Below are 22559 nucleotides of genomic sequence, written 5' to 3' on the forward strand. Positions count from 1 at the left end.
GTCGAGTGTGTAACTGAAGCAACTCGCGGTCATAGCGCCGCCGCCGCCGCCATGGAAATCGGTCGATGTGAAAAGACGGAACATTACTGAATGGATGCTGTTCCCACCAAACACCGGGCGACGAAAGCGAGAGTTGGCAAAGTTTGTTTTGTAAATGAGAAACCGAAACATCGCCATGGTCACTCCGCGCGATATTTCCGCGATTGCGAGGACGTCGTAAAAATATCATCGGATATCAACAGAGAAGCAGCAGCAGCAGCAGCGGGGGGTTCGTATAAATTTGAATTTCGAAATCAGCTTATCGTCGCTCCCCTCGGGCGATGGCGATGCCTGGGCACGATGGGCACGGCACGGGTGTGTATTACCTTTCACTTTCCACGGAAAAGGATGGGCGGACTCGACGGTTTTATCAAGCAAACCTCCGCGGCTCCTGCTTTGTCGGCGCATTTTATCGCCAGCTATAGTTTCACTGTCTTTCTCCTGGCACCGGGGCTTCCAAATCGGAATTTTAATTTTAATGGTCGCCTCTTTGATTTCTGAGCTACTGTCTACGAGGATCCAGAGGCCAGCTAACGTCTTAATACACTTTTAATAAGCATCTCTGCACACGGAAGGCGTACCTTGAGGAGTGCTCTAATCTTGGGAACACGACGAGCAGGTTGCATGCTCAAGAGTTGCCGCCTGCATACGCCTGGGTGCTGGCTGGCCAAGATCCATCGTTAGTGACCCGTTACGATACACACTAATTGGGGCGTCCGAGGTCCGAAACAGCAAGAGAAGCTTTTGGGGCACAACACACACTGAGAGGAAATGATTTCTTCTCATTACCGAGAGTTTGCTGTCTACCGCAAACGCACCTCTTACCCACTAATTAATTTCCTGCCCCTAATAAAAAAAGATCCCCTGGTGCGCGTGTACGAACACTACTACTAATCGGAGCCTAATGTCGGAGTTGCCTCTTTTCCTGGGGGTGAGACCAGACATTTCTTGGACCAATATTTACCAGATCCCGGTCGATTTCCCGGGTCTGGCTACATCATCACCACACACCAACACGAGCCTCACCTTTTTCACACGTTCAACAGGGTTAAACCGTTTCTCCTAATGTCGGGACACATTTGTCAGAAACCTCGAGACAGCCGGTCCCGGGTTTACGGGGAGCTAACTTGTTAGCTTGGTCAACAACATCCGCCGACAGCGATCGAGAGGCACCTCTTGCTGCTGCTGCTGCTGCGTTGTCAAAGTTTCTCCAAATCTTTCTGCCGCTGGAATGGCCCGGCGACCTTCTGGGCGAATCGATAACGTACGAGGAGAGAGACACGGATCCTGCTGAGCTTTTATTGCACCACAAACGCAGCCACCATAGCCAGCCAGTCAGGGGGCAGCAGTAAAGCAGTTTCCCTCTTCACCGGAGATTCAGATTAATTTTCCACCTTCAAAGCAACGGCAGAGCCGGCCGTCGCCCGATAGGATTAGTTTATATGGGGTGTTTTATTTCGGACCCGTAATAAATCTATTCCCTGTCCCGGGGAGCCCTGTCGATCTGTCGGCGCTCCGGGCGAGAGAAGGTTGATAAAAGTGCTCTATCATTAGTCAGATTTTGGGTTGCTGTCTCGACTTGTTTTCCTTTAGCATAGGTTCCGAAGAAGAGAGTGACTGACCTTTTCCCGTGTGCCTTCGCGCACATATGCAGAAGAGTCGCTGCAGCGCAACACACTCTTCCCACCAGCCATTACCAGTTGCGCAACAACCACCTGCGCATTACGCAATCGGTTTTAATTTCGTTTTTATGGTCGTTTCTTATTAAAAGCGATCGATGACCACAGACGGGTCCGGTCCGGAGTCCAGCCACCGGCTCTCGTAGGATGATTATTCATCGTCTTCCTCGGAGTATTCCCACGTATTACGGGGCGCGCTCAGAAACTGTCGTCAATCATCGTCGTCGTCGTCGTCGCCGTCGGCAGATGGTTCCTTGCGTGGGGAAGGCCACTCGCACGGTCGCCTGTGGGCGCAAAACTTGCGTTTCCCACTTCCGAACCGGACTGGTACTGCAAGCGACCGCTGGAGGAGAACAAGTGAACACCTACCGCGGACACCGCGGAGTGAGACATCGCCACGATCCCCCACATGAGCAACCTTCTGGGAGTAGGTGAATATAACCCCACAAAAAACTCTGGAGAGCTTTACAGAGCCCAGGTTCTACAATTTAACTGAAACATTGGGGTCCGTCCGGGTGACCCAAATTTGGCCGCAATCTGTTTCTATTATCCCACCATGATGATGATGAGTGTGTAATATGGAACACCCAAACTCATTTCATGCGCCTAATGATGGGGTTTCAGATCCGGGTTCCGGGGTAATTTTATTGCATGACATAATCTACCAAACGGTGCCGGATTAGAACATCACGTAAAACACTCTTAGGGGGGCAGCGAGCAGCAATATGATGTAATAAAGCGACTTGGACACGATCAGAACCCCTATCTCGATCGATCAAAGACCAACAAACAAATTTCACCGAACAGATTAGATTAACGGTAAACGTTTAAAGATTTGTAAAAACAATCGCTTCGATGGGCAGTTTATCGTTCTAAATTGACATCCTGGACCAGATTACTGGTGGTCTGCCTGCCTTTCCTACAATGAAGACGTTAAACTCAAGCTGCAATTAAGTGCAGGGTTATAAGTATTACAGAAGGATTGTTTCGAGAAGCCCAAACCAAGCACACCTTCTTGACCATCATAGTCACCGAAAAGGGTTGACCGAAAGCCTGAACCTGAACCTTGCAACGCGAACCTGCACTTGAACGTGAGCCGAGCGAAGCTGGGCCTTATTTGGGAGATCGTGGAGAAACTCTCCGTGGCGATTGTCGTAAAAGAAAAAAAACATGGACATGAAAGTCGTTGTGGACCGCACACACGGCAAGCCCCGACCGACCAACGGAAACCCGCCGTAGATGGTGATACCGTCCAATTTACGACCACGCCTTGACCAAACGGACCGCGGCTCACAGCAAGGGACACGTCGTCCGAGACCGTTCATATCTTCGATGGATGCAGTCACGTCCCCATCGAACGGTGGTCAACATACAGCGCAGCATGGAGCAACACCGGGCGGTATGTGATAGTTTGGAGAAAGTTTTTCGGATGCACTTGACGAAATAAAAAAAGGAAACCATCAACCGAGGAAGACAAACGACGCATGTTATCAGGGAAGAAGCAGTGTTTAAAGTGCGCCTATTCTGCCCCCGTCGTCGGGCATTCTGGGCCACACGAGAGTTAAAAACAGCAGCGACAACGGCGGAGCGCATCTGCTTTCTCGTCTTCCTCATGTGTTCCAAAAAAAACCCATGTATAAACAAAGCTGACCCAATTTCTGTGTACTCCTCCCATTCATGTGCTAGGCTGAGAGAGTTCTCCAGATGACATACTACTCCAATTAGGGCTCTGGTGGCACACCGTGGACATCGGGAGGCGGACCATCGTGCACTGGGCCAAAGGTAAATCTGGGCCCCAAAAGATTAATGTTTTCATGTGTCACAGTGCAAAGAGTGTAAAGCGTTGGGCGCAAACGAGGGCAACCCACGTCGAGAGATAGCAGAGGGATCTCCGCCACACGCTGTTTCCTTAGCTCAAGAACCAGCAACAACAAAACGAGAAGCAGGAAGAATTACGTGATACGTTTTTCTTCCGTCCACCAACGAAAACGATCCCCATCTCACCTTGGGCGTGTGGCAACGAGGGGTCACCATTATTTTTTATGACGTCCCCCCTCGTGTGAAAAGCTTACCACCAGCTATTGAAAGAGGGTTAGAGATCTAGGCGAGTGTTTGGCATTGTGCGTAGTGAAAAGTAAGTTATCATTTCCCACCCAGTGTGGCCGGGCGGTTTTTTGGGGTGGTCTCAATTTTGGGCCGGAGCCAATCCGTTTTCCCCTCTGATCCTCATCTCGCGCACTTTAAAAACACACAAACACCGTTAAGAAAAGGCTGACAAAATCTGACACCTATTTGAGGGAATGGACCAAAAGATGTTTTTTTAAAGTTTCCAAGCGCCCGGAATATTTCCACGTCCTCCCGCCGTCCGGCCGATGATGGATGGACTGTGGGGGGCTTGTTGTTCCCCTAAGAAATATCCAAACACGATGTCCAATAGAAAACTTTTAAGCCGTAAACATTAATCTTCAATAATCATTGCACATTTCCCTCGCGCTCCAGAGAGCTGGACAGACGGGCTGTGGATTAGGATAAACGGAGTGCGTACCCACCCGGGGAAGTGGAATTGGGAGTTGGATCCGTCCGCCACGCGCGGTTGGGCTCAATTTGCTTCCCTTACATTCCCATTAATCATCTCCGGAAACTCCGCGGTGAGCTTTCTATTGGCCGGGTGTGGCGTGCGCAGCGATTTATCAACGAACGAATCACTTCGACAGGGCCACGTTCGACCGAATTAAGTTATGAAGCAATTTATTTTCCGCACAACAAACTTTCTTCGCACGTGTTTCGATTTCAGCGAGAGAAAAAAAAAGATGAACACAGGAGCAAAGCTCTAATTGCGTGCTAATAAAAAAAAGCATCAACGCGAAGTGAGTCGCCCGGGCCAGATCCGCCTTTCGATCCGGTACCAACATTCAAGGTGAATCGCGGTTCAAGATGTACGGTTCTGTTTGCTGATGAAACTTCACATAATCGGAAAGGATTGATCACACCATATGCCGTCAAGCTTGCGGGACGGAACATACGCAATCTGTAAACGGTTCCACGCGACCTCTCAAACGACCCACACACCTGAGGTAAATTTCGGTCATACCCACCACGTGGTGGGACTAACGTGCTGCGCGCGTTTCAAACTACTCCCAGGCACATACGCGATTCTACTACACAAACCCACAGCTTCCCCATAGCTCCGGAGTCTCCTTTACTTTGTGCTGTGGCGGACGCAACGGCGGCATTAAGAAAAGGTCTACACCGCCAGCAGCAAGTTCAATGATGCAACTCGAGCGAGCGCGAGAAATCACAAATTGCTTCGAACCTTCCCATTCTGGGACTCGAAGGCGCGCGCACTCAGCATGAAACGAAAAGTTACTGGTACCGGTTGATTCATCCATTCCATAGAATGTGGCCAGTAAATGATTATCTGACGCAACGCAACAACCACAAACGATCAAAGAGAAACCCGTGTCCATGCGCGGCGGTAAGTCAATGTTTCAACCGTTAAATTATGCCAGTCGCTTTTAAATTCAACCCCATAGCACCATAACCCCATAGCGGCAGCGGCAGCAGCATTCATAAAGCACACCAGAACCCCCCTACCGATTATGCTCACGCCAGGCCGCCTCTCGCTGCGGGCCCCGTTCTTTGGCCGGCTTCATCCGATCGTTTGGCGCGTTTCCCAATCGCAATAGTTTGTGCGCGGCCCCAAAAACCATTGTTACGCTACTTCGGGCACGAGAGAGAGAGAGAGAGGGCAAAAAACTTATGTTGCGTGAAGTTCGCGTGTCTCTCCGCGTCCCTGCGTCTGTCGGTAGCAGCAACTATGACACAGATTTTTTTGACGTAGACGCAAACAGTTTGAAATGCGTGTCCCACTGCCGCCATCGACGATTTCGCAGTGACGTCTGGGATCGGCGGACGGACTCATTACAACGTTTTCGTAACCGCGCAGCGCAGCGCAGCAGCGAGAGCAGCCTTCAAAAGGCCGCCAAATTACAGGGAAAATTGAATGAAAAATTGATGGCCATTTGCATCCCCCCGGTGGCGACGGTGGTGCGTTTTTTATTGACCATATCCGTCCGTCGGCCATCCTCGTCCGGTTGTGGTCTGGAGGGCCTCGGACCCGCTACATAATCGAGAAGCGTCAAAAAGGCGCGTGTGTATGCTGGTAATTGGGCGCCTATAACTTAGGAAACCAAATAACCCTATACGATCAATCAATTTCTTTCGTTTCTGTTAATATTGATTACAAAATTATCGCACAAAGAAGCGAAGCTAACTTCAGCAAACCGACGTCACACACGGGGAGATTAACAAACATTTTCATTTGGCTGAATTGGAAGAAAAATGGAAAAAGGTTTACCCAAAGGTCTCCCCCGGCTGTGGCCCCTAATTTTAAACGGGGAGCCGCTGTTTTCTCCTGAACCTTGGGAAAAGGGTCACCACCCGTAAGAGAGGTGTGTGCCCATAAACTACCCTGAGGCGCCGTGTTCGCAAGCGGAAAAAATGGAAAAATTATAGGTTCGCATCCGCACGGGGACAGGACTTTGATTTGTGACCATTCGAGAGGGTAAAGAGACCTGATTCTGATGCCTCCGGGAAGCACGTTACTCCTGGTCGGCACGATAAATCCATAAAAAATGTTCACTTTGTGCTATATGAAACTTTGGCGCTTCACAAATTCGATCATAAATTTTCAAAATTTTGAATTAATCGATAACAACAGAAACATTGACATGACCCCCCACAGAAAGAGAGAGAGGGAGAGAGCGGAAAATGGCACTGTCAACGGCAATCGATTTCGGTTCCCGCCGGATGGGGCGCCCGTCATGAACGAACCCGGCCATTATCACCTGTCAGCGCCAATGTTTCCTGGTTCGCTCTTCCGAATCAATAAACGGAACACAGGGCCGTCCCTACGGCCACGAAGGTTTTTACACAGGAGGTACGACACGTTATGTCACTCCGGGCGAACCTTCCACCTTGTCCCGCCCGTGCCGTCTCTCTGCCGCCTTGACAGTCAGTCTCTCTGTCAAACAACCAGCTCCCAGTGGTCGGGTCCCCCCAAACGGGCCACTTCCGCCGGAGCCAGTGGATCACTTTTCGCGCAACTGACAACGCCGATTTGGAGGTTATGTACACACAGAGGCGAACCAGTAGTAGTCGGCGGATCGATTGCGCGCACTCCCACCAACCTCGACCCCTGACATGTCGCATCACACAATTGGCTTTACCAGTGTGTCCACCCGCATCGGGACCGCGGGAGAGTGCGGAAGAAAGTCCGGAACCGAGACCGCATTCTCTTTTCCACCTGCCGGACCACTGGGGTTGCCTTCCCGGGTTCGCGAGCTGTACACGGGACCGACAACGAATTCCATTCAGCCGAAAGCGAATTTGTTGTGTTTCGTTACGCCACCGGGCGCATCTGTCTGGGCTGATTTAGTTTGAACATTTTGGCTTTGTATTTTTAGAACTTTTTCAGATCTCGAGGAACTGGGTGGAAAAATGGTCATTTATGTTTCCATTACATTGCTTTAGTGATGCTCATGTCCTATGACTGTGATCGAATGGCATCGAAAATCTTTAACGTAACGTCAAACATTTTTGAGTTTCATTTTTGACACGGAACAAGATTGGCACGGAAATATCTACCGTAGGCTGGTAGGGGCCTTACCTATCTGTATTATCAACAATTGAACTATTCACCTTGACTTATTTTCTATATTTTATCAATGAAAAACTCGTCCCAAATGAGGATTGTATAAAATCGATTTTCACAATCCATATTTTGCTCACAAAGACGAGACTTTCGCGGATCGCTATTTATACAAATAGAAAAAAAAAATTATATTTATAATACGAACAACTCAAAGCACTGCCAACTAAAAATTGCTCAACCTTCAATTCCGTGCACAAAAAGGCGACACCTCCAGGAGTTCAACTATTGAGAGAGGCTTTTCTCTAAAATTGACACGATACTGGTTTGATCGATACTGAGCGCAGAACGGTCAACTAACAGCAACTGTTTTCCTTCGAACGAATGAAGCGCGTCCAAGTGGAGGGCGAACAAATGCGCCTTACGGCTGTTTTGATATTCAACAGTATTTCCCAACCCAACTTTACTTCAAATAACATTTATTTCCGGCGATCAATTTTAATAGGACCCTGGTGCTGTGTTCCGGTGGGCCAAAAAAGTTATCCTTTTTACGCTATACACCGCCCGGTAGCATAATTTATGAGTCCGAGCGCGGCCGAGTGAAACCGAGAACCCAAGTTTCGAGTTCACTATCCTGCCCTGCAAATTCAGCGTTTTAGTCAAAATGTCCTGCGGAACACACCCCTAGAGAGTTTCGATCCCATTTACCATCATTTCTTGCCCTGTCGATGGAGCGTCACATATGCTTCATAGGCCCACCGCGTCGTAACAAATTTTATTTTACGATCTCCCAAAGGCCCGGCCCTAATCGATTAATATGCTTTTCCGCTCGACGCCGAGTGGGTGTGTGCGTGACCGTATTAATGAGCATAAGTCCTTCCCTTTTGTGCTGCGCTCGAAGAGATGTTAGATGGCAGTAATTTCGATGTCCGGATTTTAAATTTCGAAATCGAAAATCGACCGTTTGTTGGCTGTGCATCGGACCCAAAACCGCAGAGAACGGAACGGCACGCAACGGAACACACAAGAGAGTCTCTGCCTGTGTGATGGCTTCGAAAAATTGCACAACCCTTACCCGAAACACGCATACGACGTTCTCACACGGCCCCAGCACTACAGTCACCCACCCTGACCTGGTCCGGAATCCTGAGACTCCGGGCTGCTGCTTAAAGCAACCGGCATGAGTTGCACAGAACGCCGGGTTCACCACAACACGAAAAAACTCGTTGGCTCACGCATATTGACAGCCGCGAAAATTCGTATTGTCGAACGATCGCGAACCCGCGCGCCGAGTAGGAAGAAGTTGGTAATAAAAAATCGAAAGTTAAGGTCATTAGGCGCAGCCGCGTAGTAAACCGGTTCCACAGCCGGCCGACCGACCGACCTAGCGACCGGCCATGCCAAATGGTCTCTTCTTCACAGCCACCACACAAGACCGACCGGCTGGCGCTGTTAGTGAGCCAGAAGTCAATGAACACAAAAAGCCCAACTAGCTGTCAGAGTGACGGCTGAGTCAGCCCCGAAGATGTGGGGATCGGTCCAAAAGTTTAGACCAACCGGTGTCAGTGGGACTTCTATGGGACTTCTAACATTCAGTCAAACCCTTGGGCTGTGGTAGGAGCCCTGAGGGTCTCAATACATTAATGTTGAAACATAGTAAAAAGAGCTGGTATCAAAGACCCCGAGAAAATGTACGATCGACTTGCGCAAAATAATGCATCAATCGCGCATACTGATCGCCATCATCGCGCACGCACAGCAACAAGGAGTTGGAATTTAAGCATTCTGGCCGCTCGGGAGGCCCGCGTTCAGGCCGTCTAAAATATTCACATAATTACGACCATCGATAGACCGTGACCGCCGCCGCCGCTGCGAGGAACATCGTGAAAGCGCTCTTTGGTCCACTTCGTTTGCAAATGGCATTTTTGAAATTCATCCACCCCGGGTCCGCCGCGATCAACCAAGAAGAACCTCAACCAGCAACCCCAACCGCCAGCAGCAAAGCCCATGTCTCGCGAGGTCCATTTCACGGTCCATTAGCTGCGTGCTTCGAATGTCCATCGGTCGGTCGAACGCGCGCGCGATTTGTTCAGGTTGCATTTTTAACAATTCGAATTGTAAAATTGTGCGCACCCCGATTTCCGCCCGACCGTGTGGACTCTTCTGCAAGCGTTGTTGCGAGTTGTTGCGCGTTGTTGGGTTTGCCACGCGCCCCCCATGCGCAACGTTCCGTGACCGGCCTCCCGTTTCCACCCTTTCACTTGTGGCGTTCTTTAAGGCACACATTGCGCCGTTGGTACTGGCCGTTGGTTGGGCCAGAGGCCCACGTTGGTACTTTTCGGTGAGCGCTAAACGTAGCACAACACACGCGTGGCCTAGATGAAATCGAATTTTGAATCCCATCGCCCACCTTAATTAAAGGGTCTCTCGAAGGACACTGGGCTGGTGGTTAAAAAGTCGCCGCTTCAAAAGCTGCGAAGCGAACCAGTTCTACACGCCTGAGAAACCACCTACCATCGGAGGAGCTAGCGAACATCAAGAATAGGCCGCGCGCGGGTCTAAAATCGACTGTAGGAGGTTCAGACCACTTCTTGCTTCCCCCGGTGGCACACTACACGACGCGGCCACCCGACCCGACTTTTACATAACAATCGTTTATTCCTTTTTTGTAAAGTTGACTCTAACTGTGTGACTTCGCGCGCGCGCGTACTGCTTGCGTTCTACTTGGAACGCGAGATCGGTTGGATCGGTCGGAAGCGTGATATGCGGGGGGGGATTAGTGGCGGTGAGACCTAGGCTAGATGCGGCAGGATTTAACGTCTACGGAGGCGAGGTGACGCAAGGCCCATAAAACATCGATTTAATCGTCGTTTCGCGCGAAGACGCCGACGACGCTGCGGCTCGTCGGGTTCGCAGCAGTCTCTCTCGGATGCAGTGGGCGAGGAGAGCACGAGTAGAAGAACGAGAAAAGAAACTCGCAAACATTACCAGGATGATAAAAAGTCTTCCTGTGGCACGCCGCCGTGGGGTGTGTGCTGTTGCCTGGCCTGACAGACACATGTGGGCTCGTCTCCGGACCGACGGTATCATCATTGTCGTTATTCCGCAGGTTCTTCTTCGCCGGTGTATTTAATATTCCACGGGTACCATATGTCTGATGACGAATTACAAATTGTACGTGTGTGGCTCAACACGACCAGACCTTAGCTCACTCGATCCTCTGCCTCCCGCAAACCGGTTCAACGTTTCGCCGGTTTCGGGTCCTTCAACTTCACTTCCGCCGCCAGAAGGAGACGTTCCACAGTAATCCCCCACCAAAACAGTCAGACGCAAAACAGTAATCCCCCACCAAGGGAGAGGAACCGGTTGCAACTTTTTCGCTCTCGAACTCCTTTAAAATTCCTTAACCGGCGCGGCAAAAACCGGAGTAAGTTCGAGGCGAGTGAATCTTCCACCTTAACACAGTTGTCTTTACAATGCCCGACTAAAGAGAGGCCGCCGGCCGACCGACAAGAATTTGCATTCGTCGCGAACGTTCCCCCCGCAGGATTTGTGCAACGGCATCGAGAACACAGGAATAGTGGAAACCGGCAGCACGTTTAATAATCGAAGCATAAAACAGAGATAGGACAGGTCACAAAATGCGACGATGAAACACCCATCCGTATCTGCTAGTAACGGCAATCTTAAGTTCTTTTATATGAACTGGCCATAAAAATGATTATCGTTTGAAACATTAATGGTCGTACGATAGGCTTTACTTTCGACAATGGAACTTAACGACTTCAGTAAACATAAGACAACGCAGCATAAGTCATAAAACTTCTCCTTCCTTACTATCAAAAGATGGAAACCAACGACGTGGTTTTTGTCCTTCTTACTACCAACTCATCATGGGAGAGAAGAAAACTTCTAGAATAATATCCCATTTCCTTTCCATCTATTTCCGTTTCGGTCCAAACTCACAGCAGAGACGCTGAAGCCAAACGGGTATCGATTTTATGCAGCAACCTTCATGCTCCACCCTGTCGTCGTCGTCCTCGCCGTGCCATGCAGGCGTCTTTACAACGGGCGAATATGAGCCATAAATGCAATAGCCTCTGCAACACACTGCATTATTGAACACACTGAACCATTCTACTAGCATTTGAGAAAGCCTTTAGCTACCACACAATACCACACCATCATCTGCTGCTGATGAGAAAGCGAGGCCTACAGAAAAATGGATGGATTTCTATTAGCTAAACCTTGACCGAACCACGGCCAAACGGCGGAGAGCGAGGAACGACCGAACCGATCAATATAATATGCCATTTTTACACACAACCGATGTGTGTTTTGCGCCATCGTACATCGTGAGATCCTTTTTGCCACATATTTTATCATCCAAATGGCGGCGCACATTTCGGGCCGTTCTATGCCTGTTTTTATTAGCACCAACAATGTGCGCCATCCATTTCAAACCGGTCAACTTCCTCCGCATTTTTTACTCGCTACCTCAGCACGCCAAGGTTATGTGTGTCTTGTGTCGGTTACAAGTTATGCGGGAAACCATAACACACGACCCTATCTAACCTCGATTAACCCGGAGGCGCGGAGTTCCAAAAAATAACACCGCAAAAAAGCTGAGCGTAGTTTTGACTGTACTTTGTAACGGCGGCATGTTGCACAAACTTGCACAGGGCACATGCTGTTTTGGCCAAATGGTTGTCACCTTGTTTTTAGTTTTGCTCGGAACACAACAAACCCACTGTCGGCCACCTACATTGGCACAGTCACGGGTGTTCTCAGCAATTCAGCGGTGGCTGTTGATGGATGCTCATTGCCTACAGGAGCGTTAAGGCGTTGGCTGCATTCAGGCACACGTGAACCTGGGCGATGGCCACAACCTGCATTCTCTCAGCGGAATCGAAATTAACGGCTACGTTCTAGCAACAACTAATTACGCTAAAATGATGGCGATGGACTGTTTTTTTTTAATATTAAACTTGCTAAACATCAAAGTAGACTTACTTGTTCAGTCGGCGACGAGGAAAATTTTGCTGGTTTCCAAAGTGTTGCGCCTCTGGACCAGGAAATTTCACTAAAACGGATTCACCGATGAGAGGCAAAGTACATGGCCAATCGATTTTGGGGAAAACACTTGTTCTTTACGCACTGCGCGCAACTTCCACTAGTCGACCACGAACAAACACTTCCAATCAGAACCAGAGCTAAGGGTTATAGAAAGTAAAGCATATTTAACACATTGCCGCAAACACTCAAGCGAGTAGTAAAAAGGAAGAACCACCGTACGACAACCTGTACTTTTTATCAATTCCGCTTGAGGGGCACGTCGTTATCACGCAGAATTGAATATTATTTCCGACACACGATTCGACACGACATCATCACTTCCGTCTTGTGCCAACGCCTCCTGTGACAGTTTTTTTTTGTTTGGCTCACTAGAGCGCGACCGTGCGCTCACAAAGATATTGTTTGAATTGTGTGAACTATTCGCTCCCACAACGCACACTGCGATTGGTCTCTCCGTTACCTCTCTCTCACACTGTCTCTCTCTCTCTCCGAGAGAGAGATGCAATCCTGGCGAAAAGGGGTGACCGCGGTACACTTCCGGGAATTGCGGAACACCGGTAAAAAGCTAATGACCGAGTTAAGGAAAAAACAAAAATTCTCCCACTGTCGGGCGTGACACGAGGTTCTCTCTTTAATGTTTCTATATTCTCAGTAAAAAAGGGAATTTATTTCAAATATCTTCTCTGCGACATGATTAAAAACACTTTACCCGTGTTCGGCAATCGAAAAGAGCAACACAAATGATGAAATGTCGACGGATGATATATCCCTATCTCAGCAGGCTCGCCTTGAGATACGTTCTCGACCAGACCAGAACACGTATGAGATTAAAGGCGGAACACGTACGTCGATACGCACGGATGCAAGGGAGAAACCACAGGAAGTTTGAACCCGTTTAACAATGCGAAAAACCCCCGTGTCCCCGTGTGTGAATGTTCTCGGGATCACTATCGCTGCGAACACTCTCACCCGTCCGACTGCCGTGCTTGGTGTGTCCCCGCTTCGGCACGGAACGGAAAGTCAGGACTTCCGGAAAAGCCACCTAACGAAGAGCGCGAGCATTGATTCCAGAGAACGAGAAAAGGAGAGCATCAGCAACCGGATCCGTACGCGTGCGCCTGCGCCCACCGAAAACACTTTTTACGCTACGCGAATCGCCCACTCTGTGTGTTCTTGCCGGCAGGTGCTCTCGTTCCCGGATGACCTTTGAACCGTGTACACATACACGATGGTACAGGCACACTCTGGGGAGGCAAAAGGATTCGTTTGGTTCAACCCGGAAGCGAAGGAACTATTCCGGACCAGAACCGTTTTCTGTCAGGAGCCTAGGACGGTTTCACGGAACTCTGATAAACGGTGCAAACATCATCATCCGTCGAACTGATAACGCCACTACTGACGTGGTTCGTTTGTGCGATGGTCCGTTCCCGCACGGTGATGTCAAAATCAGCTGACGGCAAATAGCGCCCCCGACGAGAGTCCCGGTGGTTCGCTGGTGGCCTTCATTGATAATTTACGCGAGAGAGAATGTTGTGTTCAATTCTGGTTTTGATTTGTTAAATTGCTCAGCAAACACAAGCACACGGGCTGCACGGCGATGCGTGACTCACGAAACCAGGAAACTCGATGCAGTGCAGCCACATTTACCTAGTGCAGCGGTGATGGCGCCGAGCCGAGAGTGCAATGCAAAGGACGGCCCACGGCGGAAACACATGCACTCACGACACAACAACGGCGACGATCACGGCAACAACGAAGCGACAAACACGCGGCACGAGCTGCTGAATTCGACTGAATTCAGCTCGCTCCGCGATGCGTTGCTCAACCGTGCTGTCTCGCTGCTGCTGCCACCGTTACCAACACACTCAAACACGGGCGCGCTCAGCCGGCTGCTGGTAAGAATGTGTATTGTGCACAATGGAATCGCAAAAACGTGGATTTTTGGGCTGGCGAACCCGAAAAATCAGGATAGGGTTCGGCCTATTGGACAACGGAGCCTTGCAAAAAAGGGGCCTGTCGAACCAGGACCGCGGGACAGCAAACCCTCGGAACGGAGAATCCCCGCCGAGTTGGACGGAACAAGGACTGAAGGGAGCAGCGAGTGTGGGCAGCCACGCGGTGCGGTAATAAACAGAGCCGGATCACGGGGCAGAGCTCCCCCCGTTGCCCCATATGTTGGCTCGCGCGGTAGTGCTGCTACGCACACATCGACAAACGCCGTCGGTCGGTGTCGAAAGGATGGGTATGTGTTGGTTCGTTTTGACATGCAACAGCAACCGTCCGTCGGTTGGCTGGCCACGCACTAGGGTGGTTCTTTCAACTTTGAATTTGTTTAGCAACTCATGCTGCTGAAGGTGATTATTTGTCATCGCAAATCATAATCCTCTTTCAAATGTAGCACCTTATCGTCATCTGTGGATCATCTGTTTCGCCGCACTTTTTTACGCTTTTTTTAACCATCATTGTTTGAAAGATTTTTGAATCTCTTTTAGCCAACGGTTAAAACGGAGCAAAAGCTGTATAATCCTACTACTCGTATCAACACAACCCCCGTCGCTGGGAAGTGCTACAAATTGCGTCGATGGAGACTTCCCCCAAAAATGGAAGCCGCCGCGAGGGATGTAGGCAATTTTTCATTTTATGCTACGGAACCCGAACTGTGTGGTCGTTCTGTTCTCCGTTGCCCGATTTAATGCGAAACTTAGTTACGATGGGTAACGTCATCATTTCGCTTTGCAAGTACACCCGGAGCAGCGAGCACCCAGAGCCAAATCGAAGGCCAATAGAATATGGTAAAGTATAAAAAGGAATCGACAGAACGACCGAATTGCGTCACCAACAGGATATTGCCAATCATTTCGATCACCGACACAGCACGCATACTGAAGCCATTGAATCCCAACCCAAAAGGATATCACAATGAATAGAAATCCTATCTCCAATGGCAGAGCGTACGGAGCACGTAAACCAAAGAAAAAATACTCCTTGAAAAGATCTTGTTGAATTAAATTAATTAAAAATATTGTCAAAGGGAGTCGCGGCATTATATTTTTTCCGCTTTTGTAACCCAGAAATGAATCATTGCGCAGAGAAGACACTGAACACAGAAGTAGTGCATGCTAATTGGTAGAGTTTCTCCGTTCGTTCACATTTTTTGCATAAAATATGTTTTCTTTGTCAATCGTTTTTTCTTCTGGAAATATTCAGATAGCAACAAATAAAAAAAGTGTCTTCCGCGTGCTCTCCGACCCGCGCACTGTCAAATTAGACCTTTCGGACAACCATGCAAATTGGCCGGGCAGCGATGAATGGAAGAGAAAATTATCTCGGCATGTTTCTTGTCGTTAGAGTTGCGTGGCAAAGCGAAGGAAAAGAAAACATGCGAACACATGCACATAATAGCACGGTACCCGGAAAGGGCCCCACGATTCAAATGTAGAGGCCAAACTTTTCCAAGAAAACGTTGGCAACTGTTTCTCAACCTTCAAGATAAAAACTGTCTCTAATGATAAATCAAATCAATAATATATTTTTGGGTAGTTATAAAATAGTGAAATCCATAAAAGAAACAAACGATAAGTAACATTGCAAAGCTCGTAGTAAAGTAATAGACGCTTCCGTGTAAAGATATCTTATCCGTAAGTCAATATTGTCCCGTACGCGTGAAATACTGAGTACGAAGCTATCCAACTCGTTCCAAATGGCCATCTTATCGGCAGACACAGCTGGGGGTCGGAAAGTGGGAAGGTGTTGATGAAGGATGGAATCGGAATAAGCGCCAACCGGCAATTATGGCACCCATCCGATTGTAAAAGTACGTCAATGCGATAAATATGGGGGAAGCGGTCTTAGCTGAATCATGATGATCCATGCTGCAAACATGACCATTCTCTTCTCAGGAACGACCGGTGATTGAGAAACACAAAGCAAAGTTGTGTCGTCACCTTCAACAACCATTATCCAACCCGTTATAAACACCAGTGCGCGCCTAACATCGGCACCAGCTTTATGTTCACAAAGAAACACATTAAACGAATAACCTACCAAACTAGAAACTAAAACGATATTTCAAACAAAATCAATCGACCATCAAACGCTTGCAGTGTTTGGTCATTAATGAATATGCTGCCGCCCCATGCAACTATGCATGTTTGGTATTTTAACGATTCCCTAGCGGACGACCGGATGGTAGGTGTGCATTCCGCTCCCCAATTCAATGCCGATGAACTGAGAGTTATGCTGCCCGAGGCGAGGCATCGGGGCGTTGCGTGCATGTTCAGACTGCAAATAAATCACACGCCTAATCATCGATAGAGTCGCCATCGACCCGCCCGGTTTCCTGGGAGCTATTTGCATTCGATTCCTAGCGGTCACTCTTCAGGCATCCCAAATGAACCTTCCTCCTTTGCTTAATGAAAGAGCAACATGTGATGTTGATCTGTGCGGTGCCGCTGGCCGCTGGCAAATAGCTACTAAGCCGGATTTGTACGGCCAGTTGAATGGTATTGTGCGAACGGATAAATCAGAATCATGTTTTCACATTCCACAGATTATGCCAATCACAGGCAAGTGACCGTCACCGTACGCTGTTTCCATTTTCCGCCCGTCTTAATCACGAGCTGGACGAGTCTCGTAACGTGACACGTTTTGGTAGGGTGGCGCAATAAACCGATTATTTCAGATTATCGACCACCGACGGATTCTTTCGTCATTGTGCTTGCTTTACATCTTTTCAGTCTTTTAAGCCAGGAGAGCAGTTTGCAAACGATATCGTTGATGGAAGTATTTCGGGAACATCTTGGGAATTCAATTCGAAAACTATAAAGGATATTCCGAACAAGCTACATTTTCTTATGAATTTTTACCTTATGAAGTTAATGTAAGGGTAAGCAGGTAAAGGCAAAACTTTTCTTATTTTTGCTTCGCAATGAGCACTAGACGAACCTTAAAACCGCACATCTTGACCAACTTCAAACAGTCTGAGCTAAATGACGAGTAGCGTAGCGGATGTGACGATTGGCCGTTCATTTCCTTCACAATTCCTCTGACGCAAGGAGCTGGTCCATTCAACGGCTGTTCCCGGTAGACCTTGTACATCATTATGTTGCACAATGCAGACCCATTTCCGGCACACTTGGCGACACCAAAAACAAAAGAGTGCTGCCGGGTCGGCGGGAGACATCAACATTTGTGCAAGTGTTTCGAAGCGGAGCAATAGAGCTGGGCAAATGTTGTCGCAGCAGGCGAAAGCGTGGCTGCAGTGCATCGTCTTTCTCGGGTGGGGAATTGTAGTGTCACAGCAAAGATTAAAGCAAATGCAAAAACATAATCAGTGTAACACAAAGTGTAAGTTTTTTTTTGAGAAATCTAAAAGCTACGGATCTAAGAGTTTTTTTTTAATGGATGTTAGGAGATTTTTTCCTTCAATCGCAAAGTGCCCTTTTTATTGAGCTGTCGATAAATCATTCGCCCACGTTAGTCCTTTCAGTGTCCTTTTCCCTGTTGGCCATAGGCCTTGGAGAATCTGCGCAATGCCAAACACATAGGTAAGGCGACAAACAATATCGTGTAACTAATCATGTAGGAACATCAATTGATTGAACACCAGGGAAATGTCCGATAACTATCGTAGCCGAGAAGCTTCCGGTTGATTCACGACCCCCCAGGAAGTTCTTCGATCAAACAGAAAAACCATCCACACACCCGCACGCACACACACCCACACAACACGAAGGCAGGTGATAGCCCGAAAAATTGACGCCTTTTTGGCATTGTAAAATACGTCGACCGGAAAAAAACTTTCGCCGTGGCGTTGTATTGGAGGGGACTGGGACAAAACATATGAGTTCGTTACTTGTAACTGATTTATTCGCAATCACTTTGCAACATATGCCGGCCTGTTTGACTATCCCCTCTTCCCGCAAAGGATAATCATCACAGGACTTACCTGCTGCTGTTCACGGACGCTCTTCGCGGACGTTCACGGACGTTTCTTTTGATGGTGAACCACTTATTGTGTGCACGAAACTCACTTTCTGAAAAACGATACTATTATCTATTAACTATTAACGTTCTTAACTTCCCAGGACGCTGATCGATTTCACAGGTTATTGCGCGAGCAAAGGAGTTAGCAAAGCAGAAACCCTCCGTCGGTTGATGGTGGTAGTGAGTTGCGGCTTCTGTTTTGGTTCTCATGGAGCTTTAGGCGGGAGACTCGATCTGACATTAGGACATCATTTCGAAATTTTCTATTGGAGTTACGGTTCTACGCCGCTAGACAGCAATGGTAAAAAATAAGTTTAGTTTAGAAATTCTTCTACTGGCAGCTATAGCAACACACTTTCTACTTTACTTTAGCTAATTGCGGTGAAACAACATGTTACAAAATTTAAAAAATTGAACCGGTTCTGCGAACCGGTACAAAAGCTCGCCATAGATTTTGAATTTTCCTGTGTAATGTCAAATCGACGGAACAGTACTTGTTATGACAGACGCTGTCAAAAGCTCAATTCATATTACACAACTTTGTTTTTCGTGTGCGGCTATAGTTTGTGCAGCGATCGGATTCGGCTTTTCCACTTAATTGCCTTCGTACACGCGGTCCTTTAGTGATACAGCTTCAGGATGACCGATGCAAACCTACCAAATGTGTGCGGCCTGCAACTGCGGCCACTTACGAAGGAAAACATCCTGTACTACTACTTTCCGCTGAAGGGTATGGTCAGTTACGCTGCGCTATCGGTCAACGTAATGAATCCATCGATTGCGATCAAGTACGGTTTCCACGGACAACAATTCGCTTTCCGGCAAACACCAGCACCCCAAAATCTTGATGTTTTATTTAATTCCGTAGGCTGCTCCCAAAGCGAGACGTTACCAATTTTCTGCTGATTCATACCGTCCTCGGTACATCGCTGTACTTCTACAGCCGGCCACACCTGAAGGGTGTTTCGACAAACAAGCGGATGGCCATTAGTGTTTGCGGTTCCGTGCTGTTTAGTTTCGGATCGGTGCTGGTTTGGGCCGTGCTTCGGTCGACAGTTCCCCGCAACCAGGGCTTAGCGACCGCGCTGGGTCTTTCGTCCGGTGTGCTGATGGCAAAGCTGGCTTACGATTACCTAAAGACCAACGATAGCCAAGCGGTTGTGAAGAAAAACTAAAAGCAATCGTCTGTAAGGCTCTTGCAACTTTAACGAGCGCATCTTCGACAATACGACGATATTGCTACGATTGGTGCAAAGCAACTGTTTTCGCTGCGTCGAAATAGTGGAGGGAAATGATTAGTTGTACCTTCGAACGTCATGAAATACACCAACATCTTTTGCTGTTTCTATTATGTTAAACGGTTGTTCGGTTGGTTGGTTATCAGCAATTAAAAAACAAACAACACAAAACAAAACTAATCACTTCAATCAAGGCTGAGCAATGGAACTGCGATAATAAACGACATGCGAACTGTCAAACGTTCCGAACATCGGAACAAAGTAAACAAACCAAATAACATTGCTCTTGCTATTGCACGCGGAATTTGAGGAAGAATTGTTCAAAAACTGCCACCAAAATGGGTAAAAAACAACACCAGAAAGATAAAATGTAAGTAACTAGTATTTAAACGCACAGGACGAATGAATGATTTGGGGTTTTCCACCGTGAAGGTACCTAACGTACACCGAATGGTCCGAGTTTTATGGTGGCCACAAACCGGATTCTGTTGAAAATGAGCAGATTAAATTCAAACGGCTACCTTTCGACCACTGCTGTGTTTCGTTGGTCCCATTCGAACATCCGTACAGCGACAAGGAAGGCAACGTGTTCGAATTGTCGGCGATTGTTGAGTTTCTGAAGCGCTTCAAAGTAAATCCGGTCACTGGCGCTCCGCTCGATGGGCGGGAACTGATTAAGCTGAACTTTACCAAGAACCACGAAGATCAGTTCCACTGCCCGACGCTGTTCAAACCATTTACCAAAAACTCGCACATCGTCGCAAACGGTAAGACCGGAAACGTGTTTTCATACGAAGCGATCGAACAGCTCAACGTAAAAGCCAAGAACTGGAAGGATCTGATCGATGATACGCCGTTCACGCGCAAAGATCTTATCACCATCCAAGATCCGGCACAGCTCGAAAAGTTCAACATTTCCAGCTTCCATCACATCAAAAAGAATCTGCGCGTACTTACCGAGGAACAGCTGGCCGAGCGAAAGGACCCTCATGGACGCCTTAAGACCATTTCAGCCGAAACGAAAGACATACTGACGCAGCTTGAGAAAGACTACCAGGCACCGGATGTGCGCAAGGAGGAGCGCCAGGTGGCGGACAAGTTTAATGCGGCTCACTACTCGACCGGCGAGGTGGCCGCTTCCTTCACTTCCACGGCTATGGTTCCCGTTTCGCACCACGAAGCCGCTATTATCGACGACGATATCGTGCGGTACGAGCGCGTGAAAAAGAAAGGCTATGTCCGGCTGTTGACAAACTTTGGGGCCCTCAATCTGGAGCTGTACTGTGAGCAGGTGCCGAAGACGTGCGAAAACTTCCTGAAACACTGCCAAAGTGGCTACTACAATGGAGTGCTGTTTCACCGCTCAATTCGGAACTTTATGCTACAGGGTGGCGATCCGACGGGCGTTGGCAACGGGGGCACGTCGGCTTGGGGTGGCAAGTTTGCGGACGAAATCAAGCCGAACCTTTCGCACGCCGGGCGAGGTATTCTGTCGATGGCCAATTCTGGCCCCAACACCAACGGATCACAATTGTAAGTTGTAGCCAGTACAAGTGTGCAGTTCTAAAGCCAATGTAATTTGCAGTTTCATCACCTACCGATCCTGCAAACACCTGGACGGGAAGCACACCATCTTCGGTAAGCTGGTCGGTGGTCTCGAGGTATTGACGGAAATGGAACGCGTAGAGGTGGACAACCGTGATAGACCGATTGAAAACATCTTCATGCAAAGGGCCCAGGTTTTCGTTGACCCCTTCCAGGAGGTTGATGAACAGTTGGCCAAAGAACGGGCGGAAGAGCTGGAACGGGTGAAGCAGGAAGCGGAAGAGAAGCGCAACAAAGGCTCTAACAGCGCCTCTGGGCAAAAGCGTGGTCAACCTTTGAAAGTATTCCGGACGGGCGTGGGGAAGTATCTAGACACGGGCATAACGAAGAACCCTGCTTCGGTGTCCAACGGTGAGAAACCGGGTAGCAGTGGACTGGGTCCTGTGGAAGCAAAACGGCTTAAAAAAATTACCGCAGGAACCAGTGGGTCGAATGGTTTCGGTAATTTCAGTTCGTGGTAATATGCTACCAATTCTTTACTCTGTATTTATTGTTTAAAATAAAAAAAAATTCTATCAAAACTACCAAAAAACTTTCTATTCGACCTGTGGCGACGGATCTTTACTACCTTCCGTTGCTTCCCGCTCTTTCCATGCTTTCTTCTTCGCCTGTAGACGCATCTTACGTCGCAAACTTTCTGTATGTTTACGCTGTTCGATAACCTTCCGTTGACCAGCGACCGACTGTTCACCGTTGAGCAGCTGGTCCAATCTGGCGACGAGTAGTTTGCGGGCTTCTCGGCGGTTCTCGAATAAGGAACGGCTCGTATGGCAATGGACAACAAGACCGGTCGGTTTGTGCGTTAAGACTACTTTGTTGTTCGTCTTGGCGACCGACTGTCCACCAGGACCACTGCCTCGGACGAACGATTCCTCTAGATCCTCCTCGTGTAGCACCGGAACACGGGTATCGTCGATTGATTTCGAAAACGTGCGCCATCCGGCTGGAATTGGCCGCAGAGAGAACGGAAGCGGGCGACTGAAACCACTGACCACCGGTAATAAGCGGTGAAAGCAGTGCATTTTTATTGGGTGGCCACTTCTAGATGACGCGGTCACGTTCAAGTATCGCTCGTCCTTTCTGAAAGATCTCAAACGGAGTTATCTACAAAAACCCTCAAGCACGGGACTCAAAACGAACCTTGTAGCAGAAGTCGATTTCCTTTGGATCGCTTAGCGACGCCGATTTGCGGAATTCGGCTCGAATGCGCGCTCGGAAAAAATCCTTGTCCGTGTACTTCAACTGCGCACCGTATCGCAGAAGATCACGATACAAAGAAAGCACGGA

The 22559-nt window shown here is 48.5% G+C and overlaps 4 protein-coding genes across 5 annotated transcripts in view; 2 read left to right on the forward strand and 2 right to left on the reverse strand.

The window, feature by feature from the left end:
• Window positions 1-12555, reverse strand: part of LOC131206123 (dnaJ homolog subfamily B member 6) — a 55033-nt gene extending 42478 nt beyond the window's left edge. For both annotated transcript variants that reach the window (XM_058198536.1, XM_058198535.1), the window contains exon 1: window positions 12382-12555. The gene's annotated coding sequence lies outside the window, so the exon portion shown is untranslated. The remainder of the gene's footprint in view (window positions 1-12381) is intronic.
• Window positions 12556-18962: 6407 nt separating this feature from the next.
• On the forward strand, window positions 18963-19787 carry LOC131206117 (uncharacterized). Its single transcript, XM_058198528.1, has 2 exons — window positions 18963-19217; window positions 19298-19787. The coding sequence occupies exons 1-2, from the start codon at window positions 19069-19071 to the stop codon at window positions 19602-19604; spliced, it is 456 nt and encodes a 151-aa protein (XP_058054511.1). The 5' UTR covers window positions 18963-19068; the 3' UTR covers window positions 19605-19787.
• A 123-nt stretch (window positions 19788-19910) lies between these two features.
• On the forward strand, window positions 19911-21746 carry LOC131206115 (RING-type E3 ubiquitin-protein ligase PPIL2). The gene is made up of 3 exons (XM_058198526.1): window positions 19911-20037; window positions 20100-21200; window positions 21253-21746. Exons 1-3 carry the CDS (start codon window positions 20006-20008, stop codon window positions 21731-21733), a joined length of 1614 nt encoding a protein of 537 aa, XP_058054509.1. The 5' UTR covers window positions 19911-20005; the 3' UTR covers window positions 21734-21746.
• Window positions 21718-22548, reverse strand: LOC131206116 (mitochondrial translation release factor in rescue-like). Its single transcript, XM_058198527.1, has 2 exons — window positions 22413-22548; window positions 21718-22352 (listed from the first exon to the last, which is right to left on the reverse strand). The coding sequence occupies exon 2, from the start codon at window positions 22292-22294 to the stop codon at window positions 21809-21811; it is 486 nt and encodes a 161-aa protein (XP_058054510.1). The 5' UTR covers window positions 22295-22352; window positions 22413-22548; the 3' UTR covers window positions 21718-21808.
• Between the last annotated feature and the right edge of the window lie 11 nt (window positions 22549-22559).

Source organism: Anopheles bellator, chromosome 1, assembly GCF_943735745.2.
Source record: "Anopheles bellator chromosome 1, idAnoBellAS_SP24_06.2, whole genome shotgun sequence".
Taxonomy (NCBI): Eukaryota; Metazoa; Arthropoda; class Insecta; order Diptera; family Culicidae; genus Anopheles; species Anopheles bellator.

What these genes read in the sequence shown, in the direction of transcription:
- LOC131206116 (XM_058198527.1), bottom strand. Translation starts at nt 22,294, where the DNA reads ATGCACTGCTTTCACCGCTTATTACCGGTGGTCAGTGGTTTCAGTCGC.
- LOC131206117 (XM_058198528.1), top strand. Translation starts at nt 19,069, where the DNA reads ATGACCGATGCAAACCTACCAAATGTGTGCGGCCTGCAACTGCGGCCA. An exon ending in AATCCATCGATTGCGATCAA is followed by an intron (nt 19,218 to 19,297) that starts GTACGGTTTCCA and finishes TTAATTCCGTAG; the next exon opens with GCTGCTCCCAAAGCGAGACG.
- LOC131206115 (XM_058198526.1), top strand. Translation starts at nt 20,006, where the DNA reads ATGGGTAAAAAACAACACCAGAAAGATAAAAT. An exon ending in CAACACCAGAAAGATAAAAT is followed by an intron (nt 20,038 to 20,099) that starts GTAAGTAACTAG and finishes TCCACCGTGAAG; the next exon opens with GTACCTAACGTACACCGAAT. An exon ending in AACACCAACGGATCACAATT is followed by an intron (nt 21,201 to 21,252) that starts GTAAGTTGTAGC and finishes TGTAATTTGCAG; the next exon opens with TTTCATCACCTACCGATCCT.